The sequence below is a fragment of the Mchenga conophoros genome, linkage group LG10, assembly GCF_057382185.1.
Source record: "Mchenga conophoros isolate Kocher_MC1m ecotype Shallow Benthic linkage group LG10, M_conophoros_male_GT1.1, whole genome shotgun sequence".
In the NCBI taxonomy this organism is placed as follows: domain Eukaryota; kingdom Metazoa; phylum Chordata; class Actinopteri; order Cichliformes; family Cichlidae; genus Mchenga; species Mchenga conophoros.
In genome coordinates this window covers 25687543-25715018 of record NC_140535.1, presented here as the reverse complement: position 1 = coordinate 25715018, position 27476 = coordinate 25687543, and the positions used below count along the sequence as shown (strand labels likewise).

The 27476-nt window shown below is 41.1% G+C and overlaps 1 protein-coding gene across 4 annotated transcripts in view; it reads right to left on the bottom strand.

The window, feature by feature from the left end:
• Nucleotides 1-1027: 1027 nt before the first annotated feature.
• Nucleotides 1028-27476, bottom strand: part of fnip1 (folliculin interacting protein 1) — a 40821-nt gene continuing 14372 nt past the window's right edge. For 3 of the 4 annotated variants that reach the window (XM_085289583.1, XM_085289584.1, XM_085289587.1), the window contains exons 2-18: nucleotides 26779-26908; nucleotides 22227-22364; nucleotides 21795-21895; nucleotides 21416-21490; nucleotides 21168-21259; nucleotides 20104-20187; nucleotides 18302-18373; nucleotides 17081-17216; nucleotides 15571-15772; nucleotides 15112-15197; nucleotides 9022-9168; nucleotides 7063-7232; nucleotides 4534-6241; nucleotides 4234-4399; nucleotides 3680-3880; nucleotides 3430-3545; nucleotides 1028-3194 (exon numbers count right to left, since the gene is read on the bottom strand). In XM_085289583.1, coding sequence (XP_085145709.1) covers nucleotides 3116-3194; nucleotides 3430-3545; nucleotides 3680-3880; nucleotides 4234-4399; nucleotides 4534-6241; nucleotides 7063-7232; nucleotides 9022-9168; nucleotides 15112-15197; nucleotides 15571-15772; nucleotides 17081-17216; nucleotides 18302-18373; nucleotides 20104-20187; nucleotides 21168-21259; nucleotides 21416-21490; nucleotides 21795-21895; nucleotides 22227-22364; nucleotides 26779-26908 — 3703 coding nt within the window. In that variant the 3' untranslated portion in view covers nucleotides 1028-3115. The remainder of the gene's footprint in view (nucleotides 3195-3429; nucleotides 3546-3679; nucleotides 3881-4233; nucleotides 4400-4533; nucleotides 6242-7062; nucleotides 7233-9021; nucleotides 9169-15111; nucleotides 15198-15570; nucleotides 15773-17080; nucleotides 17217-18301; nucleotides 18374-20103; nucleotides 20188-21167; nucleotides 21260-21415; nucleotides 21491-21794; nucleotides 21896-22226; nucleotides 22365-26778; nucleotides 26909-27476) is intronic. The other variant, XM_085289585.1, reaches the window with a different exon arrangement.

The following is a 27476-nucleotide window of genomic DNA, read 5'->3' as shown; positions in this document are numbered from 1 at the left end:
TGCTCTGCTTGCGGAATATTGAGATTACCCTAACGCGTGTGAACGCAACACCTGACTCCAGGGATTATATTGAAGTCGATTTTTGCCACCTGAAGAATACAAATGGCATTGCAAAGTATATTATAGTTAGATGATGTTTCTCAGAATTTGGAGTTGGTGTGTTATAATTATGGATTCCTACCTCACAATTATGACTTATTGACTTTTCCAGGTGGCAAAAATCAGTTTTCTTCAGCTCCTTTTGTCCTTAGATTTCATAATTAAACCCGTGCCCTTAGAGAATGAGCTGCAGAGCCGAGTTAGATCCAATAAACCACTCCTTTAATGTGCACATGCCTCGACTTCTACTGATTCTTGTTACCCTGTGTTAATAAATTACCATTCACATAAGGCAGCAGTGTTGCTACTGTGGGGAAACATAGCTTCCACCAGTGTATTTGCTTTGAGTCAGGACACTCCTTCATTTATTGCATAACTGCAGTGTGTGCGTACGTGCTCTGTTCATTTAACCTCGTGCACTGAGAGGGCTGGGTGGAGTGGCAGACAGCTTCAGGGTGGGAAATTCAAAGGTGGGTACAACGTGTAAGCCAGATGGTGACTGCTGACAGCCAAACTTAACAAAAGTGCTGTTGTTGTAGAGTCTGCCCTGATTTAGATCCACTGTCTGTGTAAGACAAACAGACCCAAAAAAACCAACCCCCAAAAAAATGACGCATAATTTGTATTGCTCATATGATAAGAAAGAGAAAATGAAAGACGGCTTTCCTTAAAAGCTAAAACCAGTTTACACATAATTATGCAGTCATGGAATAGTTTATTATGTAGTGTTTGTGGGGAATGAGAGAAGAAACCACAATATAAGGATGTGATGAAACGTAAAGCTGGAGCTGCGCCAGTGACTCAAAGGCTTGTGGTTTGACAGAAAGCCACTTTGTAATGTCTTGTAAACCAACCAAAAACACGGGGTCATGTCAACTAACTGTCCGTTAAATTCGGAGACAGAAAAACTTTCCCAGAGAGGCACGGAAATTTTCATCATCAGCATCTTTATTGCACAACGTTCCCATAAAATTGGGAAAAGAATAAATTCGAGGAGACAATTTTTTAAAAGACATTCTGTACAAATACATGGAAATAAACTTGAATATGTACAGTTTACACAAACCGTTACACTTAAACACAGGCAACTAAATAATTTATCCATATACAAAGAGGGAAAAGGAGATATAAATCCATACCCTTTAAACATAATGGCTGGTTTGTACAAAAAAAAAAAAAAAAAAAAAAAAGTAGGCTGATATAGCGGAGTATCTTCAAATACAGTAACAAGCATATTTGTATATATCAATTATAACAGCAAAAACGAGCTCTCCAGAAGCCTGCGATACATTTATGCCACTTTTCCGTTAAGACTTGGGTTATACCCAGGGTGCGATTTGGGCTGAACAAACACACACACACAAACACTGTGGAATTCCCAGGGTTAGAGTGCTGCTTTCAGAGAATGCAGTTAGACTGCGCTTCCATTAACAAGCTCAAACAATATTTTCATCTTAGAGATTTGCAGAAGTTCAAAAATTGTCCCACTGCCTCCAAGGTGCTGGATAAAAAGTACGCTATAGTTAGAAAATATGTGAAGCTCTCTCTGATTCGGGCAGTTTGTGAACATGTTAACATTTTCCCATCAATTCAAGATTTATTTATTTTATTAAAAAAAAAAAAAAAAAAAAAAAGGAAGAAAGAGTGTCCCAGATTCCACAAAATCTAAGCCTGCATTTTTACTCTCAACAAATCGCACCCTGCTTGTACTGCATAACAACCAAAATCTGTCAATGCCAAGAAAACAAAAGGAAAACGTGTCCTACTATAGTTTTGTATTTTGTGAGTCTAACTGTAATAGAAACAAGCTTGAGAATAGTGTCAGCTGACATATACATATCCACTATAAGGCCTACTGTGTTCCTCTATTCCTCTCATTGCAGCAAACATCAACGCCGTAAACATCGTATAAAGGTCGCAAAGCTATAAAAGTGTGAAAATATTTCAGCATTTTTTCTTTTTTGGTTGTAAAATAGATGTAGATAATGCATGGTTTAGCTTTTCCACAGTATAAAGGGACCCCATTTAATCACATTCTGACGCAAAAATAAGTTTCTTCCTTTTTTGTGTGAATCAATCATCTTAAGGAATTACACAGCCTTTCCCTTTTTTTAAAAATTTTATGAGAACACAGCATAGAGTCTGCACAGTTGACATTCCTATGATTAAAATAGCTTAGAAAGTACCTCAGGGTTTTCTATGGGGCGGCTGTACATGGTTAGCCACATGCCCATATGAAGATCTGAGGTAGTGCTGTACCTGTGATAAGAATGTCATAGCCACTTAATTCGCCATTTCAAAACAAGTTTGCAAAAACAAAACAAAAAGTCAGGTGGGCACTGCAGTTTGACAAAAAGCAAAATCTTTTGATCTAACTCAGGGAAATTTGGCCTGTAAACAAAGTCCTGACGATAAACAAAAAGACTTAATTGGCATGAGATTGATAAAGTTCTCTTCCAAGTGATATTTACCTCAAAGGAAAGTTTAAAATCATCCGCCTGCTTCATTTAAACATGTTATTCATCACTTCGTATGACCAGGTTTAAGATTGTACAGGGGGGGAGAAAGCAGATGAAGAAACAAATCCATTGTTATTACACTATAGACACCCTTAGATTTTCATTTTCAGCTGAAAAATAAAATTAAAGTCTTTGGCTTTTGTGTCCTAAAATGAAAGAGTCCTATTTAAAAACATTCAAACAACGACAGGAGAAGGTCATCTCAGGGATGTTTCCATTCATCCGCAGTGCCTCGCTCCATCTCTGGGTCTGTGGTCTCCAACTCCACCCTGTGGTTCAACGTCATCATTGCTCTGAAATAGCAGCAATGAGTTTAAGCGTCAGCTCTGGCTGTGGTCCATAAAGACCTGTGCCACACAGACACGCGGGTCAGGAAATCATGTAGAGAGTCAGCAGCAGAGCGTGGACGGCCCGTTTCTGGGGCCGGGTGGCACCGCACAGCTCTGACCGACCTCCCCAGGAAGCGAACTGTTGGAGACCTCAGTGCCAGTACTGTTTCATAGTAAGATCTGGGCAACATAGGGGGAGTGAGTGCTGGCCACGGCAGCTAGCAAGGGGAGGTCGCTGGACTCGATTCTGCAAAGATACCAAATAAAATAATAAATAAAAGTTAGATTAAAGGTTTACACTGTTGTTCACCTGGGAAATTTATTCAAGACCTGTATTTTTTTTTTTTTTTTTTAAGATTGGAGTATCCAAGTCACTAGCTGTAATGATGAAAACAACTGGCTGAAATGGGTGCAGATGAACCTTTACACAGACAAACTTTAACATTTCAAAGTCGGAATAAGAAAAAAGGTAAAGGGCTTACCCTAAAACCATGCCCAGTTCTTTCACGTGGACTCTGGTCTGGCCCTTCAAATACTCAGCAAGCATCTTGCTCTTAAAGTAAATCTCCTGCAGACGGTCCTCAAGGTGCATTATACACTGAAGAGGAGAGGAACAACACATGGAGCATGACTTATAAGCAATAATATAAGTGCTATTTACTGTATACACACAAATTATTAGGGGTCAACATGATCTTGACTCTAAAGCAGAAAGATGAAGACTTAGCGTACAAAGTTGGGGGACACGTTGAGTTTGTAAAGCTGGTTAGTAGACTGCAATAAGCTGGACACCAGGTTGGACACCAGGACCTCCTTCCCCAGCTTGCTGACATCGGTGGCTCGTCTCTGACTGCTCGCCACCTGCACTGTCCACTTGTCTGTGTCTGCTATAATGCAGACGGCCTCGGCTATGGGCTCATCCAATACTGGATGCTACAGGAGGATAAGGATGGCCATTTAAACCAATGAAATACACATAGAAAGCACAAAAAGCACGAATATCCATAACGTGACCCAGTCTTCTATTTTATTACTTCTCAAACATGCATAAGTCAACTCCATTTTTTTCTTAATTTCTTAGTGACTTCCTGCTGGATTTAATTGTGTGCTTAGAATCATTTTCCAGCTGAAAAGTAGAGTTCAAGTTTAACTACTGGCATGATCTCAGGCTGCCCACTCCCTGATGCTGCAAAGCCTCCTTTTTGGGTATGACACCACCATTGAGCTTTTTGTTTATGCAGGGAAAACGTGTGGCTCCTTAAAGAGTAAGTCCTTCCAGTCTTTACCTGAACTGCATGGGTTAATTCAGTCATGAGGTTCTGCCGTAGCTTCTCGTCACTGGGCATCCCATGCAGTACAAAGTCTGGCACATAGGTGGGGCAGTAGCCTCCAAAGAGAGACCGGCCAAAATTAGCAATGCTTGGCTTAGAGTAGTTCTCCACCAGCTTTGACCTGTCGATGAAACATGACATGAGAAATTTGTTTATTTTATCTCACATTTTGTGGATAGTTTTAGTTTTTATTCCTCAACAACTAATCAGCTATTGCTGAAAACAAAAACACGTTTTTGAGCAAGTTCTACTCACCCGGGAAAAGGCACCAGAACTTCCTCCTGCCAGTCCTCAGTCTCTTCACTCTCACTGTCTCCCAGCGCACTGTCTGAGCTCTCATTGCGTGGTATTTCCCAGTCGTTGATGGGCGCTGATTTGTGCTTTTGGTCCTCTTTGCTGTTACTCCTTGCATCCTGGGGAACGGGGACTGATAACACAAGATCTTTGTCCTGCTCAGCAGGACAGCCCCTGCAGACGCAGATGTCAGAAGAGTCTGTAGATTCACACCTGCACCTCCTCTCCATATCCAACAACCTCTCTCCCTTCCTGCATGACTGCATCTCTCCACTACCTGGACCTAAACAAAGGCCCAAACCCTGCACCCTGGCCTTGCTGTGAAAGCCAAGATCCCCTAGTTCATGATACCGAGAAGCCGCTGAAAAGTCCACCGAGTCCTTGTTCCTACTGGCTTCATGTTGTTTGGCAACATTATCTATAGTCCTAGTTTCCCCAGGGTTGAAATAATCATCAAAATCATCCCTACAGTTCAGGTCCCACTGGGAGATCTTGCTCGGTACCCGCTGCAGGGTGGAAACTGCCTTGGTCTGTTTGGTTTGGTCCTCTGACATTCTGGTGCAGCTGGTCTTTAGCTCGGCTCCCATCTGCAGCTGCTGCGGTTGCTGCTGATAATGCTGTCCTCGTTGATGCTGTGATGGCTGCTGCAGCTGCAGCATGTGTTTCTTGTAGTCCTCCTCCACCTTCCTTCCGCGGCTCTCTGTGTCTGATTCAGGAGACAAGGAGTCTCCAATGAGAAAAGTCACTTTTGTTGTTGGCTCTTCGTCTTCTGGCAGAGTCAAAGCCATGGGCCCTATCACAGAGTTTCCCGGTATCACTGATACTCCAGCAATCAGGTTCTTATCTGGAGGCTTCTTCTCCAAATGCATCCCCAACGGCCGAGCAGGGAGCACTTTAGTGGTCTGGTTTCCAGATGCTGCATTAATTAAAGCATCTAACCCACAGTTTTTTACTTCTGTGGGAACAGGTAAGGATGGATCTGATCCAAGGGTTGTGGGGATGGATGGATCAATAGGTTTCAGGTCACCCTTGGTCTCTGTATCCAGCACACAGACCTGCTCCCTGGTGGAAGCCAAGCCGACGTGCAGCACCGTCTCCACTCGAGCCTCTGTGAACAGTCGGCTGCTAGACTCCTTGCACACATCCTTAGCTTCTGCCACCTCTGCAATCCTGTTAATGGGAATTGTGCCCTGGCCGTGTCCTGCCTGAAGCACACTGCTCCTCGATCCCTGGCTCTCGCTGCTGTCTTCCTCATCCTCATCCTCCTCCTCTTCCTCGTTGGGTGGCTCTCCAGCACTGTGCTCCACTTCATTGTCTGTGAATGTGCTGCTCTGCAGGCTGTTGTCTGAAGGGTAGATGCTGTCTTCTGTCTCAGTCTGCTGACTGTGGGCCCCTTGGGATAGGTAGTCTCCGCTGGGTTTGTGGACGGTAACCAAGACATAATCAGACTCCTCCACCTCGCCCTTTCTAAGGGAGGTAGTTATAAGGGAGCCGGGCATGACAATGGCCTCGTCCTCAGCACTGTCCAGCATGTGCGTCTCCAGCAGCTCAGAACAGCGAATGAAGTAGGTAAGGACATAAAGGAGTCTCTGGACAAGCTCCTGTCTGCGGCCAACTACTACAGTCTTTGACAGCCGAACTGGGGAGCCAATAGCCCCATACAGGTCCCCTACAAAAAGATAAAAGAACAGTCATTTTTACAAATATGTTAATTAATTCCATATTTTCTTGGCTTTATAATTTTACGTTGTTTCCCTAATCTCAGACAGGAAATGTATATTTTGAATACAAGTTTTATTGGAGAGTAAAAAATATCACATTTTCTTCTTTATTGTTTACTTAAACACCCATACACACCAACAATACTGTACTTGGTTATCTCTTTCACGCTTCTCTTTACATATGACTGTTTGCAGCTCTCAGCTGTTAACACTAGGTGTCAGTGTTAACTTACTTTCTAATTACATTCCATGTCACATGAGTAAAAATGAGGACTCATTAAGACTTCCCTTTAAAATTTATTATAGGATTTTACATAATAGCCAACTACTAATAAATCTCAGTACTTCAATTAGTTCAACTTCTGTAAAACAACGCAGTGCTTTTCACATGAATCAGGGAGAGTTTAACAGTATACCCAGTTTTCACTTCAAGTTATTACAATTTTAAACAGTATTTATATTACACATGCAATGTGGACTGGAATGACCGCTGCTTCTGAGATGACTTAAAAGACAATGTCTGCATTACACCTCTTAGGATGATGCACAGACATCTAGCTTACTCAGATTTAAAGCTGCAGGTAGCGAACATAGTCTAGTCATAACTTGTCTTCAAGTTGTAATGATTAACAATGGCAACAATGTTCCAGTGAAAATAAAGAGCAAACACAGGTGTTACGTTTTACTTTCACTCCACCCAGGTGCTTTAACAACAAGCAAAGGCACATCTCGGTCTCTCTGCCTGTGTGTTTGTCTTTGACCGTCTCACCTAGCTGTGCCCAGAGAGGATTGTAGGGATGCGTCTTTGCCAGCATGTCGACGCTCTGGGAGGAGTGCTTTTCAAGGAAGATCTTGATTGGAGGCTGCCCATTTGGCATGACGGTGGGCACCCAAGCCAGATGATTGGTCAGAATCGCTGTCAATAATGCGGGAAGGAATCTAAGGGGGGGGGGGAATAAATCAAGAGGGAATCAGTGCATGATCACGATCCATCCATTTTCTTCCACTTATCCAATTCAGGGTTGTGGGGGCAGTTTCCATAGGGCGGGAGGCAGGGTAACACAAAGAGACAAAATCATTCACACTCAAATGCACATCTACGGGCAATTTAGATGTCCTACTTAACCTAATCCTACTGCGTGTTTTTGGACTGTGGGAAGAAGCCAGACTACCCAGAGAGAACCCACGCAGACACTAGGAGAACATTTAAACTCAACACATTTAACCTTCTTGTTGTGAGGCAATAGCGCTAACCACCATGCTGCCATGCTATGGGCACAGCTTACGACCATATCGCCCTGATCACCCTCGATGATTACCATCTGTCCAGAAATTGCCTTTCTCTCTCTCTCTCTCAGTCTCTCTCCTGACCTACTTCAGTAAGGTCAAATGTGCTGTCATTACTTGGAAAACCTTGGTCATTTCTTTCTTGTTGAACTGGACACCACAAACACAAATCCTTAGTTTGAAACATACACAGCTGTACACATTAAGCGAAACACCCATACACACACACACTCCATGAGCATGATTCACTTCTCAGTTCTGACCACAAGTGTCTACTTCCCTTCCTGTCTCATGACTCAACTCTGTCATGTTAGCAGAGTTCAATCGCGTGCCGGGACTGCTGGAATTATCAGAACCATCAGTCATGGGAGCACTGATGAGATGGCCTCATAAAAGATGTGATGTGATACAGTAAAAGCACTGGTTCCCAGGGAAACATGACGCTTCACTCAAGAGTCAACAGCACTTAGAGGTAGTTGCAGTAGTGGTGGAAACACTGACTTCAGCTAAGTGGTGATGCTGATACAGAAACTGGTTACTTAGGGGGAAAAAAACTGTCTATTTAAGTTCAGTGAGCATGCTGGAAATTAGAGAACACGAGAAAAGTCCCAAATGTCTTAAAATCCATGGCTCATGTAGTACAGTAATGATAATCTGCCTTTATCTATGTTCTCTCATTGGTCTAATTTGTATAAATGACTGAATGTAAAAAATATACGAAAAAGTAAAATATAGTTTGGTTTTCAACAAAATCAGTGAAGTTGTAGATTTTGATATGGAGCTTATAGAAGATAAAATGACAAATTAATTAAAAAAAAATACAGAAAAAGTTACAATTAAAAAAACAAAAACTCTCAAGCACAGTTTTAATATTTTCAACTGTGTGAACACTTCCACTGTGGTGTTACTCTAATTAAGATCTGATAAAACATTTTAAGGCATTTTTACCACCTTACTAAACATTATGCAACACCTCAGTTCAGTGCAGTGAATGATGCTTTAATTAACTCTGCTGAATATGGGTGCTATGTTCAATAAAAGCGCTGCAACCAATTCATACGTGCACAATTAGCAGTGGTTTGACATGGCTTTGTAATAGCAACAATAAGCAATTAGAGACTGGCAGGGATCTTCTCATTCACAGCACTTTTTAAAACGGACAAATAGATGCAAAGAGGGTGTCAGTGTCTGTGTGTGCAATTAAACATAACAAAGGAGTATGAGGGAGAGAGAATGAATAGTTAAGTGTGTGTGGAAATCTGCATGTTCCCCATTTCTGTTGCTAAGAAAAGAAAGATGCGACATGTATATATATTTTGTGCACCTCGCATCTTTGTCTTAGTCTAGGACACAACATCATGGACTCACTAAATCTGTGTGCCATCTATAGAAATTCCTTGACTAATAGTGAAGTAGGTGGAAGAATAGGGAGACACTCAACTGGTTCTTGGAGGCCTGCTCCATCAGCAGAGAAAGCTCCCTCATGAATTGACCGCAGAGCTGGTTCTTCTCTGATGCTCCAGACATCATAGTCAACCAGACGGGTTCGGCCACTCGGGGCATGGTGTAGAGGTCACAGATGGTCATCCTGGAGATGAGGTACAGCGAGGGAGGGAGCGATGAAAGAGGGGGAGGCCATGGACAGTCCAAATGAAAGGGAACAAGGAGAAAGAGAGAAAACAGACAGAGAGAAAACAGGGACGTTATTGTCTCTTGGGGTAAACAAAAGAGATCTCAGTTCACAGAGCTTCGCTGTCTACACTGAGGCCATAGGAGACCCTTGCTGTATCTGTGTTTGTAACAGTCTGACGACCTTGCGTGCACCCTCTCTCTCCTCCTCACACACACCCAACTTTGTCTCTTGGTCTGTACAGTGTGTGGGTGTATATGCATCTGTATGTGGCTCGGCTGGGGCATTTGTCCATTGAGAAGGACAGGAGTTTCCATGGAGCGTGGGGTGAATTGGTGAGCATGTCTCGGCCAGAGGCCAAGCTTTGACACAGAGGCAGAAGGGAATCTCTGCAGACGTAGGAATGTGGAAAATCAGGAATTTTTAGTCATGGTTAAAATATGGACTGCAGATCATTGCTTTAGGGTTTGAAATAGCAAATCCATTTCCCCCCATATTAAAAGAGCAGTTTTCAGTAGATAAGAAAACAAAAAGTGCTGTCAGTTTCTATCAGGTGATGAGGTGCTCTGTAGAAAGTTTTCTGCTTACTTTAGTTCTGCTGCAAACAAATTACCTGAATCTATAATACAATTGCAATCTTCAGCTAAAACAGCAGCATAGTCAAGGAAACTGAAATGGATTTAACCATCTGCCATCAGCTCGGCTGATCTGTCACAAGGGTTGTAGGTTCTACTGATAAGCAATAAAACCCCGCCCTGATTTCTTGATTTAGTCTTACTGGAAGCTTCGGGACAGCTGTAAACACGGTTAATTCTGCAGTAAACTCACAACCTCTCTGACCTATCATGAACCCGGTGACAGGAGTGACGCAGGCTGTGAGAAAACACAGGTGTTACACAGTGGAAGTGACATTCACTTCAGGTCAAGTATTCTGGTGATCAAGCTATTTTAGGATTGTGTAATTTTCCAAAGAAAACAACTTAGCGCCTCACTGTTTCTAGGTGAATTTAACAGCACTGCCACGCAGATCTATTTTTAAGTAAGATTTTTAATAAATCCATCCCTAAACCCAAGCTCAGAGTGACAAACAGCCACTTTCCTACATGTGGATTTTGACTAATCCTCAACTAAAAGAAAAACTCAGTGAAGACCTCCCAGCTTAATCCATGTCTACAAAACTAAGTTTCAAGAGTTCCTAATGTTAAAATAGAAAGATGCCAAATATTTAGTTGTTATAAACAAAACAAAAAGAGCTAAGTGTTGCTTTAGATGACCCTTTAGTGTTATAGATTTCATTTTAACTGCTTGTTTTGTCACTAACTGAACCAACATAACGAGTCTTTATCAGTGTACTAGCGCAGAAACAAATCGTGCTAAACTAGAACATCACAGCGTTAGGTAACAGTCTGACAGATAAAATGTGTGATAATAGCAAGAAGATCAACGATCAATCGGTGAAGCAGAATGAACTTGGAATAAATCAGACACACATCTCCAGATCTCATTATGTCTTCTTGTTTGCAGGGCAGCAAAGATCATCCATCATTTGACTGTGGCATCAAATGAACTAATAATACTTTATTCACTCCTGTATTATAAACGGGTTGACTTTTTCCTGCGGCCTCTCCTAAGCCCCACTTGTTCCCGGTGTCTGGTGTACATTACTGAAAGCCTGCCACTGGAAAGAGGTCTGAGGTCAAGCCGGCACTAGATGAGTGGGGAAATCTAGCTTCAGCCTCCACGCATCAGCTGTTTAGGTGAACATTAAAAGTGCACGGCTGTGATGTGGAATTAAACTGTTGTGTCGGGCTGAGGACCCAGATATAAATTACCTCACTATGGTGAGTGACAGTCCAAGCATTTGCCCTCATTAAGTTGGTTTCATAAGTTGACTTTAAGAGGCATCATAAATACTGTTAGTTAAGCTGTTTATAGAGACTAACATGTTATAAATCCAATAATAAGATTTTTGGTTGTGGGAGTAACCTTTATACAAACAGGGAAAACTCTTTGCCACCATTATTCAGATGCTTAAGGCTAAACTAGAATGGAGGCAGGGTAGACTTTAAGAGCACTGATTGCCCTTTTACTGTCATGTCAGCTCACTTTGTCAATATCATCTATGGAACCAACCTACCGACTTTAAATTTCAGTTTCTGGGGGAGTTTTACCCAAGTGCTTCAAGGGACTTCTTACTTATTTATGTATTTTTTGTTTAGAAAGTTTCAGGGACATACGGCTTTATGTTTGACACTCAATTTCAGTGTCTAAAAAAAACCTTCCCAACTGTATGTGTGCCCGAATGAGAATTAAGACTCCGGTGTGTTAGGTGTTTTGCTTTGCACAGAAATCCTGTTCGAACTTAACCCGCAAATTCTGGCATAACCCCAATATAGTCTGCTGTGACATTTATGTCCAGATGCTTCTACTAACCTTATCTTTGCCAACATGCAGGGTGTGTGCGCGTGCCCACCCTCCAGCTATGCTGAAGCCACGTCAGCGTCACAGAAAGGCATTTCGTCCAGTTACGTCTTGCAATGTTCCATTAAGTCAAAACCACTTAATGGCAAAAGTGACTACTGTTATATTTAGTCTATATCTGAAGGTGGTTTTGCAGCTATTTAGTGAGTCCAGGGGATCAGCATTCCTCCTCCTGGCACTTGCATATTATTTACTATTCTGGTGCTCATGACCAGTTGTCTGAGATAGATAGGGCTGACACTCAGGAGACTTGGGTTGCTGAGGCCGGCTGTCAGCAGGCGTGTGACTGCAGCAATGAGTGGGACGTCAAACAGGGAACTGCGTGCCAGTGTGTATGTGGAGAGTGAAAGTGGTGGCAGAGACAAGCAGGTGGGCACACGCACGCACATTATATAAGTCGAACATTTTACGAGTCACACAATAATGGCAAGCATGTCTCACCCACACACAGACAGACATACCGAACAATCCTACAGGCCAATCATCACAAATTTATGATTTCATAACTCATGTCATCACAAATAAAGACAGAATCCTTCTTGGAACCGATGTTTCTAAAAGGTCTAAAGAAATAATTCTCAACAAAGTATGCAGTGATGCATAATTTGAGATGTAGCTTCTAAAACCGTGATCAAATAAGCCTGCCTAAAATTAGTCAAAGCACCAAAGCAAAGGCCTCCTGTGTGCGCTGCAGTAACAAAGTAACAACTTTGATTTGGTCAAGGCCAAAACAGCAAATGTGCATTTATATGCAAATAAATGCAGATTTCAGTTTACAAATGACCTTTAACCCATTTCCCGCTACATTTGTTGCTCCCAGAACTTTTTTTTTTTCCAAGGAGATTGCATAAACAAAGACTCACAAGGTAAAACTATGACACTCGCTGTTGCAGCCAGTAAATATTAAATGTCACATGTATTTTCAACGCAAGCCACCCTAGCTGGTAAACCCCAGGTCTCACACTCACATTCTCTGCCTGCTTGATGTTGAAAGAGGACCCTAGTAACCCACTAGCTTAACAAACCAAGCTTGGAATGAAAGACACATATAAAATACTTCTCAGGTAATTAAAGCTGACCAAATGTCGGCACCAGCATAAAAATGGATACCAGTACTTGGTGACCCACTTTGCAAAAGCATCGTGACTTTGCCAACAGCAGCTTTGGATAAAAAAAAAAAAAAAAAAGTCTGATAAACTATTTTGATATAAATCTGTGTCATCTGATTCCTTGTAAATGTTGAGTCTCTGCAGAATATATAACAATGACTGCCTCTTTTATAGAGTACCTTCCTTCATCAACGCAGCAGTTCCTTGTCTCCTAAACAGAGGAATATATTACCCCTCTTTTTCCATTCCTTCACAGCTACTTTCCTGCAGCCTATCATGCCTACATGGCCTCAATAACAGAAAACAAAATAAGTGGTGCTCAATGCCAGTAAGTTTGACCAAGTCCAGATCTCCTCTGTCAGTATTCATGTAGGGCTGAACCTCGAAGTGGAGCTGGGTCAGTGGCTCTGCAGTTTGCAGCCTCCAAAATAAAATGATTTAAATATGTTTAAATAAGATGGGCCAAGTCCCATGATGTGTAGATGGATGCAAGATTCAGAGCATCCTTTTGCATCCAGTTTTATTTTGTAGAAGTTAGAGCTGGGCGATATGAGATTTTTTCATATCACGATATGTTTTTTTCATTTCAGGCGATAACGATATCTATCACGATATAAGCCAAATAACTATATTTGTAAGATTTAAATGTGCCGTTGCTCACAAGTAAAATGTGAAATAATCAGCAGCTTGTTTTTAAATATTTATTTCCCATAATAAGTTCAACAGGGTAGATGTACTTAAGGAACATGAGACTTTTTCAGATAAATAAAGGCAAATATTGCAAACTACACAAAAGGCAGCCGCTAAAGCGTTTAAGTTTCAAAATAGAACAAATGAAACAGACTAAATTGTCAATTCCACTTAGAAACAAAATATTAATTCTAAAAATAAATCTTAGTTTGTTTTACAGAAGAACAGACAAAACTGACTAACTTTTGTCAATATCAAATAAACTGAGAACTAAAAGGAAATTCTCAATCTCTCCTTGTTGTATAGCTTAGCTTTTCAAACAGTTTTAACAGTTACTTTAGTCTGACAAAAGCCGAATGATGAATTAGCGCTTCCAGTCAGAGACTCAGGCTACGTCCACACGTACACGGGTATTTTTGAAAACGGAGATTTTCCCTTTTCGTTTTAAAAAAATAATCCCGTTCACACGTAAAGGCAGAAATGAAGGAAAACGCTGCTATGAACATGCCAAAGCAGCAGGTGGCGCTAGATTCCTAACCGTGCAGAAATGTTGGCCAATCAGAAGTCTAGAAGCCTCGGTGGGAAAAAGTTAACAAAGCTGCGGCATAGAAGCAGAACCGAGTCGTATGTGTGGACGGACAGTAACTGTGTGTATATGTAAGCATTTAAACACTGCAGAGAGTAGAATTAACAGTAACAGTATTGTAGAAATTCATTTCACCGAAACAATAACGTGGCGCACAGTGTGACGCATGCACCAGTTTATTGTATTTCCAGACTTGCTTTCGGCACAATTTACAGTGCACGCTACTCTGTTTTTTGTCAGACTTGAAATAGCCGAAATTCCTTCAAACTACGGAACTTCTATGGCTCTTCCGTTCGACAATCTCTCCGGCATTGGAACCATCATCGGTTTTCTCTTCAGTCACGCTCGGTTGATTTTTCTAGTCGGCACACTCATTTCCTCCATTATGCGCTGGCTCCATTACGCGCTGGCTGCTTCCCAAACAAACACACGTGCGGCTTGGCACTTGTGCTGTACGTAGCAAGTCACGCGACGTGACGCTGCGGCTGTGATTGGTTCAGCTCTGCGCTACTGAATTTGGATCGGCTGACCTTTTTTTTTTTTTTTTTTTTTTTTTTAGAGGACAAGAGCGGCGAGGTCTATCGCGATAGCTTAATTTCTCTATCGAGTAAAAGTTATATCGCGATACATATCGTTATCGTTCTATCGCCCAGCTCTAGTAGAAGTTGAAAAAAAATCATCAGTTTCCCAAATACATTGTATATTAATGTATATTAAATGACTGAAACTGATTAAACAGCTGACTTTGGTTAACAGAAAGAGCCTACAGTGTCAATGCAACCATTTTGTTTTAAGAAAGCTATGAGCACTTGTATACATTGTTTTTGTCACTCAAAGTTATTACTAGGGTTTATGCTTAAGTTCTGCCCTGTTATGTAACATCCCTTATTGCATGGATAAACACTTCCTAAAAAAAACCCAGCTTTGTTTTAAGAAGTGTTCAAAACAAAAGCTTGTAATTAAAAAAGTAAGAGAAACTACACTCTGTAAGATCACTTATATATTTAAGTGAGTAAATAGAATATGTTGTCCAACCTGAATTCGTTGAGTCCCTCCACCATTCGGCTGTAAGCCAGAGCCCTCTGGCTGGCATCAGCTGACCGCCGACTCATCTTCATGGCCTTGAGAGCGACACAACACGCATGCACTTTTAGATATTTGGCAACAAAGCTGTCAAACTAAAGAACTTGTAAAGGAGAAGACTGGCTAACACTGGAAATCTACCAGAGCTCTTACAGTGCCAACAACAGACACCAGTAAACAGAACCGCAGATATAAAAAGGCATGACTATTGACCGGTCAATCTGACAGCAGCTCTGCTCATTACAGCAGCAAACAGTGCTGGTTTGTATGTTTTGTTCCATTCATGTCATTGTTAATGCATTAGATTTTGCAGGAAAACTTATCTCTACATCATCATTCAGGGAGGTGGATAGGAACTTAAAACTGCAATAAAAAGTTGGCCTCAAATGAAATTCCATCCCTTTAACTTACCTGCTCAATTGCACTCTTTAGTTTGTTCATGTGGCTTTCAAAGAGTGGAAAGTGAGAGAAGAAGAAATCTTGGAAGCGGCTGTTTTCCTCAGCATTGGGGGACAGCGTGAAGATGACACCTATGGCTATCTTCTTCTTCCGAATCACACCCAGACTTGGACCGCCGCTTTCATCCGACATGTTGAAGCTCTCCTCCACCGACCTAAGGAGGATAGGATTCGCATGGAGTCAACTTTACAGCAAGGCTAGAGGAGGAAATGTGTATATAACACTTCGCCTTGTGAATCCAAATCCAGCTAAATTTGTTACATCTCACCTTGCATAAAACATTCATTCATTACTGGCAACCCCCCCCCCAAAAAAAAACAAAAACAAACCCCAACCCATCAACATTTCTTTATATTTACTTATATTTTGTAATATTTATTGACTTCAGAGTGAGTAAATTATCTGCAGCAACTAAAATCAGAGTGTTTAGGAGGTTAGAGATTATTCAGTTCAGATTAACTGAAAAGTTAATGTTAACAATCCCTACAGGTGCCCCAAGTTTTACTGATTATTTACAACCCTGTGTCTGTACAAAGGTAGTGCTGGAGCAAAGTGTTTTAACTATATACTCTTATGCATCATTAGTACAGTATAGGTAATTCTATATACTGCCACCAAAAAGGAGGAAAAAAACTTGGAAAACACAAAGAGACTTGGTGGTCCGGGTGAACCAGAGCACAACCAGAGGCTGACAGCTACTTTGATTGCAGCAGACCAATACTGCATCCCGTCTAGTCACAGTGTTGTTACTAACAGCAGCAGTGTGTGCGCGTTTTTCCCAGCTGCCTGCTGGATTCGGAGGAAGTCCTAGTAGGATAAACTTTACAAAAGCCAGACAGGGGCCCTGAATAGGGGTGAAAGACCACTGGGCGCTTGTGATTGGGAGGAGAGACTCTGAGTGTGACTTCTGGGAAAGCTGACTTGTGTATCTGGATTAGAGTGAAACCATATCAATCAGCTGGCAAATCAACAAAACAAATAATTTACTAGTAAATAATTAATTCAGAAACCATTTCTGATCATCTTTTTTTCCTTCTAGCTTTTAAGTTTGTTTCTTTTGTTTGTATGTTTTTATAATCGCTAGAATTTTCTGTGGTAATGAATGTAATTATATCCAAGTTGGTCAGAAACATAATTTTGAGCCTTAAACTCTGTGATGGACATTTTCATTTCCTTTAAGTGTTTTATAACTTTACAAATGTTGAAGTGAAATCAAATGAAGTCTCAATTTTTTAAATATGGAGAAGTCATCAGCTGATACCCTAATGTTTTTGTGTACTTGCTTGCATGTCTGGCAAATGGTTTATGTTTGTTTTTCTACTGCAAAACTGCCCTGCTTTATTTTCTGTTGTGTCTTTCCTCATTTACACAGTTTTTATTGACTGGAATATTTATTTTAATTAATATTTGTTTTGTTTTTGTTTTGTTTTTTTAAACAGATGTATGTCTGCATGCATCTCACCATCGGGGGAAGACGCCGTTTTCTAGGCTGGTTGTTTGACTGCGGAGCCATCGGCGCTGGTAACTGGACGCACAGCTGCTGGTCAAGGACGAGCTCGGGGATGGGAAGGGAGTGATCAACAGGCTGCTCAAGGAAGCTACAATGAAAGATAAGGAAAGGAGTAGGGAACAGACAGAGGGAATGGTTGAGACAGAAGAGTAAAAAAGGCACAAATTAGTCAGACAACAAGTGTGTAGAGTACTCAGTTTCAATGAGACATCATACACAAAAACACAGCCAGACAGACTTGAAAACAGTGCTCTCAATCTAAGAGAGAAGGAGAGAAAAAAAAAGAAAAGAAAACTGGTACACCGAAAACAAACAAATGAATCCTCAAACATTCAATCTTTTTTCTTGGTTTCCACAAACGCAGACTGTAATTACTGAATACCTTTGATATGAGCGCTAATGTCAGCAAGCTTGCTCATAGTCACATGCTGCAGTTGTTTGACAAACTGGCTTTACACCAAGCTTGGCATGATAATGACACTGACACACACACACTCTCTCTCTACAGGCCTTGATCACAGGGTTATTTACAGCCCTGACAGGACGCACTGATCACTGGTCACATGAACCATTTAGTTGGTGTGTGATATTGTGTGTTTGTTTTAAGAGATAAAGAGAGATAACTGAATGAATGTGTACATCTTGTAAGGAGAAAACTGATAAGAGTGTTGCAGCAGCAAAAAACCCTCTCCAGCCTAACCACAGTACAGAGGTGGAGAAAGTCAAAAAAAGACGCAGAGTTCTTAAATTAGAAAAGCTAGTATCGAGCGACGATATATTTAACTCTCTGCTTAAACATGGGTCTCGTGCTGAATGTACAATTCTCCTCGTACCAGTCATTCCAATAGGACGTGGTGATGTTTGAAGGGGTGGGGCTAAAGGAGAGCCTGGGAGACAGGGGTCAGTTTCCACAGGACAAACTTTTCCAGACTTCAGAAGCTATGTATTCACCTCAACACCATCTTCCACCATGCTTTTATTCCTTTCTGTGTGGTTTTATGTAGAGTGTAATGACCCAGTATCTTCCTGACATACTCTCAATGTTCTCTGTTCCTTGACCTCTTTAGTCTTGATCAGATTAAATGTAGGCGTAATTCAAAACTCAGCTGTGGGACTGAAAGTGGTGTGAGTGTAGGTCAATCCAGGCTTTGGTGCCTAGTCTCATTAACGTACCAGACCTGGCGATGCCACTGTCCCTCTCGTCGTACAGCCCTCGGCCAGGCATGTCCATAGGGTGACTGTGGCCTGGAGGAAAAACAGGAAAGAGAGAGAAAGGGAAAAGTTAAGGGTGAGAGTGGGTGAAGAGAAAGTAGGGCAGAAAATGGAAATAAGGGAGGATAATAAACAAAAAAATAAAAAATAAAATAATGACCTGTGTGAACAAGAAAAATGTTATTAACGAACTGGAGCACCAAACATGTTGAAGATGCTGTTATCGTCACTATGTTAGAGATTTACAATGTTGCATTATAATACACAAGATGCTAATGCTTTTAGATGTGTAACATTAACTCTTGGACTAGCAACCACAAAGCAGAAGAGTTGTTTTTCTTGATTAGAATCAAAATAATGAGTGCAATGAGCCAATACAGCAGAGATGGGGTTGAAATATCTTAAAATAGCCAACGGAGCAGTACTCAGAACTCCATAAAAAAGGCTTTAACCTCCAGCAGGTGCTGAACTACTCTCTGCTGGGGAGTGGGCGCTCCCGATTGATTCTCATGTCATTAGTTAGCAACCTTTGTTTTCCAACTCCAAAAACAGGAAGTGTCACAAGGAAGACAAATAAGGTGAAAAGCACTACTGTTGTAATAGACTGTTACTCAACAGCTCACTCGGTGTCACTATCAACATCATCTGCTGCAGCGCCGACTTCCCTCTACAACAACCCCGTAACACAGATATCACAGAGTGTGTCTGCACTTAATGTCAACATACTGACGGAAAGAAAATGGGAAACATGGAGGTAGTGATAACCACTACTGAAGTGTGGCAAAGGTATTGATTGCAATGTAAAATACAGTAATGTTTGGAGATTTGATTTAGATGGTTATACAACTTTCAATACAATCAAGGAAGTATCTGATTGGTCCCAAACTTAATCAGCAGCATATCAAAGATTAACAAAGCCCCCAAACAAGACCTATTCTGTGAGGAACAGCTTCAAGTTGCATATTAAGCGTGTGTGATAGACACAGATGGTAGAAAATTCTTCATTATGGCTATTTTACTTTGCACAACAGCCAGGAAGTGAGACTGTTGCTACAATTTCATTGGCGTAAATGAGAAAAGATTTTGAAAGGGGGAAAAAAGAACTTAAAAACAGCCCACTGCACATCAAGCCTAAAAGCATTGCCCAAGTATGACAGGCACTGTCAAAGACAACATGTTAGTAAAAGTATGTGAGTACATAACAGAAACAGGAGGACATGAAACTGTAAAAATAACTAATACTACAGCCACCGACACCAGCGAACCCTCATGCATTCCTGTGTGTTATCCACCTGCAGACATGGGTCAGATAAAGTATATACATGATTTGAGACAGCTTTATGGCTAATGAGTCAAGTTCTTGTTTGTGAGGCTGCAAATGCCTGAAGGAATACACATTCCCTCCACCGTTTCCTAGTTTCCTTGTGGTTTATGTGAAGAAGCAGAGATGAAGCTTAAGGGCATGAGGTGTCTTTGAGTATGGCTCCAAGACACCTCAATCCTCGTTTAAAGAACTGCCTTTTCATTTACTCAGTGCCACTTGCCTTTAAATTTTTTGCACGTCCTATCTGACCCAAGTTATTTGCAGATGCTTAGTGCCATTGCAAGCTATGTCTCGAATACTATCACTGCTAATGCAAGAATCACTACCCAGGCATGCAGTTGCTGAGAGGCATCCAATGCAACCACCGTTACTTAAACTTCAGTCTACAGATACGCATGCAACTGACACACAGCAATCATGGTCAGTTTTGAGCGCCAACCTGAAAAGAAAGAAGCGCTCTTGATGAGGCGTAGCGGGCCCTGTTCAGAGAAGGCCCGTCGAGGGCTGCAGAGCTGAGAAAATCCTGCGCAGCACAAACAAAAACATGGAAAAGAAGAAAGGGAGGAAGGGAAGAAAAAAAAAAAAAAGGACAAAAAACACGAACCATGATTAGTGAATGGAGGAGGAAATATCACTGCCTCCTATTGTTTGAAAGTCTCATTAGTTACAGGAAATTTTTAGTTTGAAATGAAATAAACAACCAGGCAGACAAGAGAGGTGGCATCGCTCACAGAAAATGCACCATATACGGTTTTTTTTTTTAAAGCAGGTTTCGTAATTGGTTAGATTTTCAGCTTTGATGTATGTAACTAGATGTCTTTTCTGTGAGGATGACAGAGAATCTGCACAAATTAGAAACTTCGCCAACAGTTCTTCATTTGAGCTTTTTAAAAATCAGGCTTTTATGCTCATCTTTGTAGCAGAAGCATTTCACAGCCTAAGCCTAAATCAGTTGGCTGCACAGACAATGTACTGACCATCAAAAACCAACACTCAAATTTCACCACCTGTAGCACAGTCGGTCATCATAAGGATCAGTGAAGCACGAGAGCACAAATACTAGAATGCCTTAAGTGTTTCATAGAATGGCCGATTCTGTTTACCAACTGAGAAATCTTGCGCCAGTTTAGGGTAGACGTAGCTGTAAAGAAAAGCTGTTGGCAAAGAGCGCCCTGGGAGGCCGCAATGGTGGAGCTTAAAGGTGAAAAACTTCAACTTCCGATAAAATAAATAAGCAACAAAATTCAACACTTTACAGAGTTGAGCCTTTCAAACAAAATGCCATGAAGGTAAAATTAAATATGCATTTGTATATATTTAACAAGTCCAAAAAATGAACAAAAACAAACACATTACATAAAGATATAGAGCAATTTCTCTCTATGATTACATTAAAGAAAAAGTGACTTGGTAATCTACTCATAATTTGTACAGAGGAAGAGAAATGATCACACATGGCACAAAAATAAAAGGTTTGGCACGGCACTAGATTGCCATGGTTACCTATGTTCCCTAGCAGACTGTTGGGCCCAGTGTTTTGATCAGGCTTTAGGGTGTTGTTGTCCTGTCCAATGAACTCCAGGCTGTCCTGTAACCTGTGTGGGACGAACAGAGAAAGCCAGCAGAACATTTATAAGGATTGTTGCCAACAACACTTGTATTGTGGATTGGAGAATACTGGCATATCTTGGTTTATGACAGAGTTCTGCATAGGAGTCACAGCGTGTGTTGATAAGCTTGCAAATGCTTACGTGTTCAGGCTGCCGTACACGCTGCCTCCGGTCCTGGCAGTGAAGACTTTACTCAGCATCAGCTGAGGTGGTGATCTGATATGATGATGGTGCAGGAACAAAGATCATTAGTATATGTGCTTTGTTCATGTTTATGGTTGTGTGTTTCTTCTTCTACCTAATCAATTCACAACTTATTTTCTTCCTGGATCCTATTATCACCTTCACTTGACCTTAAAACTGTTTGGTCTCAGAAAACGTAAGGATCAGATATCCCATAGTTTCAACAAGTTTCTAAAAGTCCCTTTGTTCAGAACTAGAATATTTAATGTTTGCTTTTTTTTAAACTCAGGAAACAGCAGTGAGGAGAAAGTCATTCATGCATTCCTTTTCTTTTTACCTTATCTGGTGGATTTTAAGTGTAGAGCCTTTGTAGCTCATGGCCACAGAGCCAAACATCATTTCACCCAGCATAACCACATCTGATGAACACCTTGAACCCTGGAAAGGAAAGAAATATTTTGATATTGTAACCTCTAGGCATTAGACACCGACACAATCACATTGTGCAAATTCTTAAGGCATCATAGCAGTTATTCATTTAGCACTTAATATAAACGGGGGAGATTGCACACAATTTACTTCAGCAGTTTGATCTCAAATGATACCAGCAAATCAAAACTTGTGACTGAAACATGCAACAAACTTCAAACTAAATTGAAGAGTGCTCCCCAAGGACCATAAAGTATACAAGCACAGTTTACATTTGTGTGTTTATGGATATGTCTTTGTAGAAGAGTACTTCATTTAAACAATCTCAGTCCTGCGTTACCTGGAAGCGGAGGCCTTGCTCCTTGGATTCCTTGGTTTCCGAGGTGCAGGAAGAGGAGCTGTCCAGGGAACTGCTGCTGCCTCCTGTAGGACGAAGCTGGCAGCATTTTCCAAACATCTTCACCTGGGACTCGGCGCTCTGCAAGATAAAAAAAAAAATCAAAATATAGAATATTATAGACCCAACTGCCAAGAATGCAGACTTATTTACCTCTACAATTAGTTGTTGATTTTTGTTTTGCAACTTTTCATCCTTGTGACTACCGTAATTGTCGGGCTATAAGCCGCTACTTTTTGCACAAGCTTTGAACCCTGCGGCTTTTAGTCAGGTGCGGCTTTTCTATAGATTGTCCATGATTTTTGTGATATCGTAAGACGATTTGTTTTGTTTGTTCCGCTGTTGTACGGCACTACGTTGCCTGGCGGAAGGATCGGGGTTCAAGAGTGGTATGTTGGTCACATGTCCATCCGCCAGGCAACATAGTGCCGTACAAGTAGCGCGAAAAACAAACTTCAAAGTAGCGTTATGCGTTCAGCGGGAGTCGTGGATGACGAGCGGCGATAAACTTGCGAAAAGCAAGTTGTGCTCAACTCTACCGGTGGATTCTGACAGCGTGGAAAAGTGTGCAAACATCCACGATCACCAACGGATTTCGAAGGGCTGGACTGCTGCATGATGAAGAGGAGGACACCGCCACGGCCCTTCAGAGGGTGTTCGACTCTGACACTGACAATGACAATGAGGATTATCTTTGGTTTTGAAAGTGACAACGAAGGAAAGAAGCTGAGAGTGGATGACGAAGCCATCCTGAGCCTGTTCGTTTCCGACACTGGAGAAGAGGACTTTGGTGGTTTTAGTGCGCAGGAAGATGGTGGTGAATGACTGACTTTTCTTCTTGTTAAAGCCGTGTCACTGCACCTGAGCCTAAAAGGTAGTCTGAATCTATTTTTCTGGTGTGCTGTAGGTTACTGTTATGTACTACATTTGTTACTCATTTATGAAGCACAGCACATGTGCAAATATGTACCCATAACTTGATTTTCAAAATATTAATAAAAGGGGTGTGTCTCCAAACAGCCATCTCTTTCCTGACAATTCGCTTTGTGCATATTCTCTTACATATGATAAGTCAATATTGAAACACCTGCGGCTTTTGGTCAGGTGCGGCTAATGTATGTACAAAACAGGATTTTCCCCTGATTTTAGCTTGTGCGGCTAATATTCAGGTGCGCTTTGTAGTCCGGGAAATACGGTAATTAGAGACCAAACAAAAAAACAAAAGCAGCATAAATATGAAGCATCTACTGCAAATGACCTACAACCCTGAGCTGAAATCACAAGACAGGAGGGTTGAACATATTTGGCTCTTAATGACATTCATGTAGCAACAAATTGCACATGTGGAAATAGAGACGAGGTCATTAAGATTGTATTGTGGGGTGTTTATCAATTATACAGACCACTATTAACGTAAGCATAAAGAGAGTACATATCCAAGAGTGTTCTTCATCCATTTTATACAGAGTTTCAAATTGGACCCTTGACTTCTTACAATCAAAAATCATCATAAGAAGTAAAGCTTTTAGTTGAGAAACATAAATACAGTTAAACTATAGGTCAAAAGCCACAGAAACCCAATCTAGAGGTACTTGTATAAACAGCTAGCTAAAAGCAATGTGATCTCAATCAGCCTGTGTCATGTGCCTTCTTAACTTGGCAGACTATTCAAGAGGAATGCATTAGGGAGGGTGGAAGGGGAGGGAGAGGGTGTGTGTGAGGTTTCTTTTTAGTGACTAGGCTCTGGTAATGGCTCACTTGAAACCACTGTTGCTGACAGTGAAAAAGAGAAGAACACAGAGGGAATATGAGATGCTGTGAGAGAAAAACAGCATGAGAGAAGGAGAGAAGGAAAACAGGCAAAGAAGTAGAAGGACGGTTTGTGCTTCATTACGTAATCCTGCTGCATACAGCTTATGTTTTCTTTCACTTATAAAGGTCATTTTGCAGCACAACCACGGTTATGAAGCCACTGCGAACATGCATGTGCCAAACAGGCACACGGATGTGTGTGTGTGTGTGTGTGTGTGTGTGTGTGTCTGCTGCAGTGCAGTGTGAGGTATGTACACAGACTCCGCAAGCATGTGACTGCCAGTCATATGACTCTTTCGAAAACTCGTGACTGAGCAGCACTGCAATCATTCCCTCCCTCCCCCTTCCACTCTCCACTCCCTCAACTGCTCTAACTTCATCCCTCTCCAATTTCTGCAGCTTTTTTCCTCTCCTTTGAAAGTCTATTTCTATATCAGAACAAGTGCCGTCTTCCATTTTTTCCTCTCCATTTTCTTGCAGTTTCCTCTTCCCCACTATCTCCCCTCTTTCTCTTCATTCCTGACTCTTGCTGACCCCATCACATATATCTCCCCTTGTCCAGCTTCTCTTGCTTGGTCCCTTGTTTCTCTATTAGTCATTCTGTTTTTCTGTGCTTTGCAGCTGTAATCTCTTCTCAAAAATAAATTCATCCGAATTGCCAAAAACCTGTCATGTGAGAAAAGAGTAACTGGCAAAGGCCTAATGCTGCAGAATGCACCAAAAATATTGACTCAAACCCAAGCAACAAACACATAATGCAGTAAGCAGGGTCGGTGCAGTATCTATGTACTCACTGCAAACAAATGTCACTCTGCAAGACATGTAAACATACACACAACATAACTCTTGCTTTTGTTACTGTATACAGTACGTGGCCCAGGTCCAATTTAAATGTAACGCTTCAATAAGTTGAGGTGAATGAGTTCAGGAAGTTAAGCAAATATACCATCCTAATTTCAATGTCAGGTGGCCATATAGCAAAGCAGGAAGTGAACGTGTGCCTGCAATATGTCAAACTTATAGATATGATAATGAGATAAGTGGATGAGTCATGCAAGAGAAGGTATGGCAAAGCAGAGGAAACCTGGTTAGCAGACAAAGAAACAAACCTAAGGGGAAGCAAAACACAGTCCTAAAATATGGAGGCAACAGAAGAGATAGTAAAATGAGAGGAGAAAGAACAGGGAAGTGTATAATGAGAAGTCAAAAGACATGAAAGACAGGAGGAAGGGAGGCAGGGTATATTATGGAGGACAACAAGGACCAAAAGAAAGACAGCTGAGGTACAGAGAAAGATTAGGCAGGTTAAGACAGATGTGTGAAGCAATGGTAGAGAAAAGTCATTTTCTCATATGCAAGAGCAAGTGAGAACAGGTGAACGTGATAACAGCAATAGATGATCCAGTGAGATTTGATATTAAAACAATCTTTAAATGCCAGTAAGTGCACGTATATATATATCATCTGACTGCAGCTAACAGTTGTAAAGATAGAGAGTGACTTATAAATATATATAAAACTGTTACACGGATAATGTAGAGGACAAAAACAACCAGATTATTTTAGAAAAAGCAGAGGACGCTAATGAGGCCATCACAGTGATATAGATTAAAAGGAGGCAGCTAGAGAAGGCAGAGATGACACATTTAGGTAAATAAATTAAAATGCTTGAAACAAAATAAGATAAATACAAAGGAAAGGGAGGAGGAAAAAAAAAAACAACAACAGAAAACTGAGTGACATGGCTGTCATGTGAGGATGAAAGAATGCTGCTTACACATGGGCTGTCAGCTGACGCGATTATTATTATTATTAGTGGAGATAACAGCACCAGAACAAACCGGTCAGGGCCAGAAAGGAACAAACAGCAGCAGTATAAAAATATTAGTTATGTTACAAAGAAATAAAAAGGGTAAAAGCAGTGACTGTGACCAACTCAAAAATATACCCAAAGCTGGTAGTTATATGGCATAAGTTAGTTAGTTTCCATCTTCAAGTCTCACTAGATGGGTGTGCTGGCAATTAAGTCTAAATCTAGGCTTAGTGACACAAACAAAGACACTTCCTGTTTGAAGAGTTTTCAGGTAATAATGGCCTTTGTGGCATTCTTGCCCTAGAATGCTGACTATAAGAGTACTTATAAGTATTCATTCAGCAGGTTTTTTGTGAAAAAGAAATTCCTTATCTTAAACAAAAAGACAAACTCACAAACAGCCCAACCAGGTGCACTCCCTGTCTTTTAACTTTCTGTAGGGAAGTGAGGTGTAGTACAGGTTAAGGTGCAGCTAGTGTCCTCTGGACTTTGTGAATCAGGCACATGACTTTCTGTATGTCACGGCAGCGTGACTGGTTTCTGTTTTGCGCCTGCCTATGTCTCACTGCTTTTATCTTTCTTCATCTACAATAACTTTCTTTGAGCTTTCGAGGTCAAAGTTTAAGGTCTTAAAAAAAAGTTAGTAGTTGTAAATACATCAATTTTTACAAAGATTTTAGACTTTGCAACAGCGTCTGTAGCTATTTTAGTGCATCATTTGTTCCCGTGGGAACCTCTTTGTTTTTTTTATTTTTTGTTTTAAAATCAGCAATTAGGAAATGTCCCAAATGTCAGCAGCTCACAAGCACATAAAGACGAAGGGGGAAACGAAAACAACAACAACAACAACAAAAACGACATACGACTTACAGTAATGGGGGTTTCCTCCGTAGCCCTTTTTTTGGCGGCGGAGTCAAACAGGACATTTCTGCCACGCCTCTCGCAGTCCTGGTACACTATCAGCCTGATCTGACTGGGCTCCAACTGGGGAAGTGGCCAGCTAAATGGGAGGAATAATGGACAGAGAAAAGTGGGATCACATGGGAGTGAATTAACACACACACACACACACACACACACACACACACACACACACACACACACACACACACACGATGGTTTATGGGCCATATCCAAGAAACCTGTACATTAATAACAACATCATAATGTGGTAACAAAATACCTTCTGAAACAATCTGGCGCAGAAACTAATACGCAGAGCAAAAACATAACTTTGTGGATTATAAAATCAAAATCACATACACATACAAGATGCAGTCCTGCTCTAATGTTTTGAATTACAAACATAGGAGACATTACAGCATTACTGTAAAGGTTGCAAAGAACATTTGCAGTAATGCAACTTGAACATTGACATTGTGGATCCTAAGCATATCTTTGAAGCTGATGTTTTGGAGTTGTACTTGAGTTTGTTGCAAAGCAAAATTCTCATTTGCAGAAAACTGGAAGAGCTCAGTGCATAAGAGAAAATGTAAATCTGACATGCTTTCAACCTTGTAATAAGCACAGTTTAAGCCGTCACTCATCCCACAGCTATGGCAGAGCCA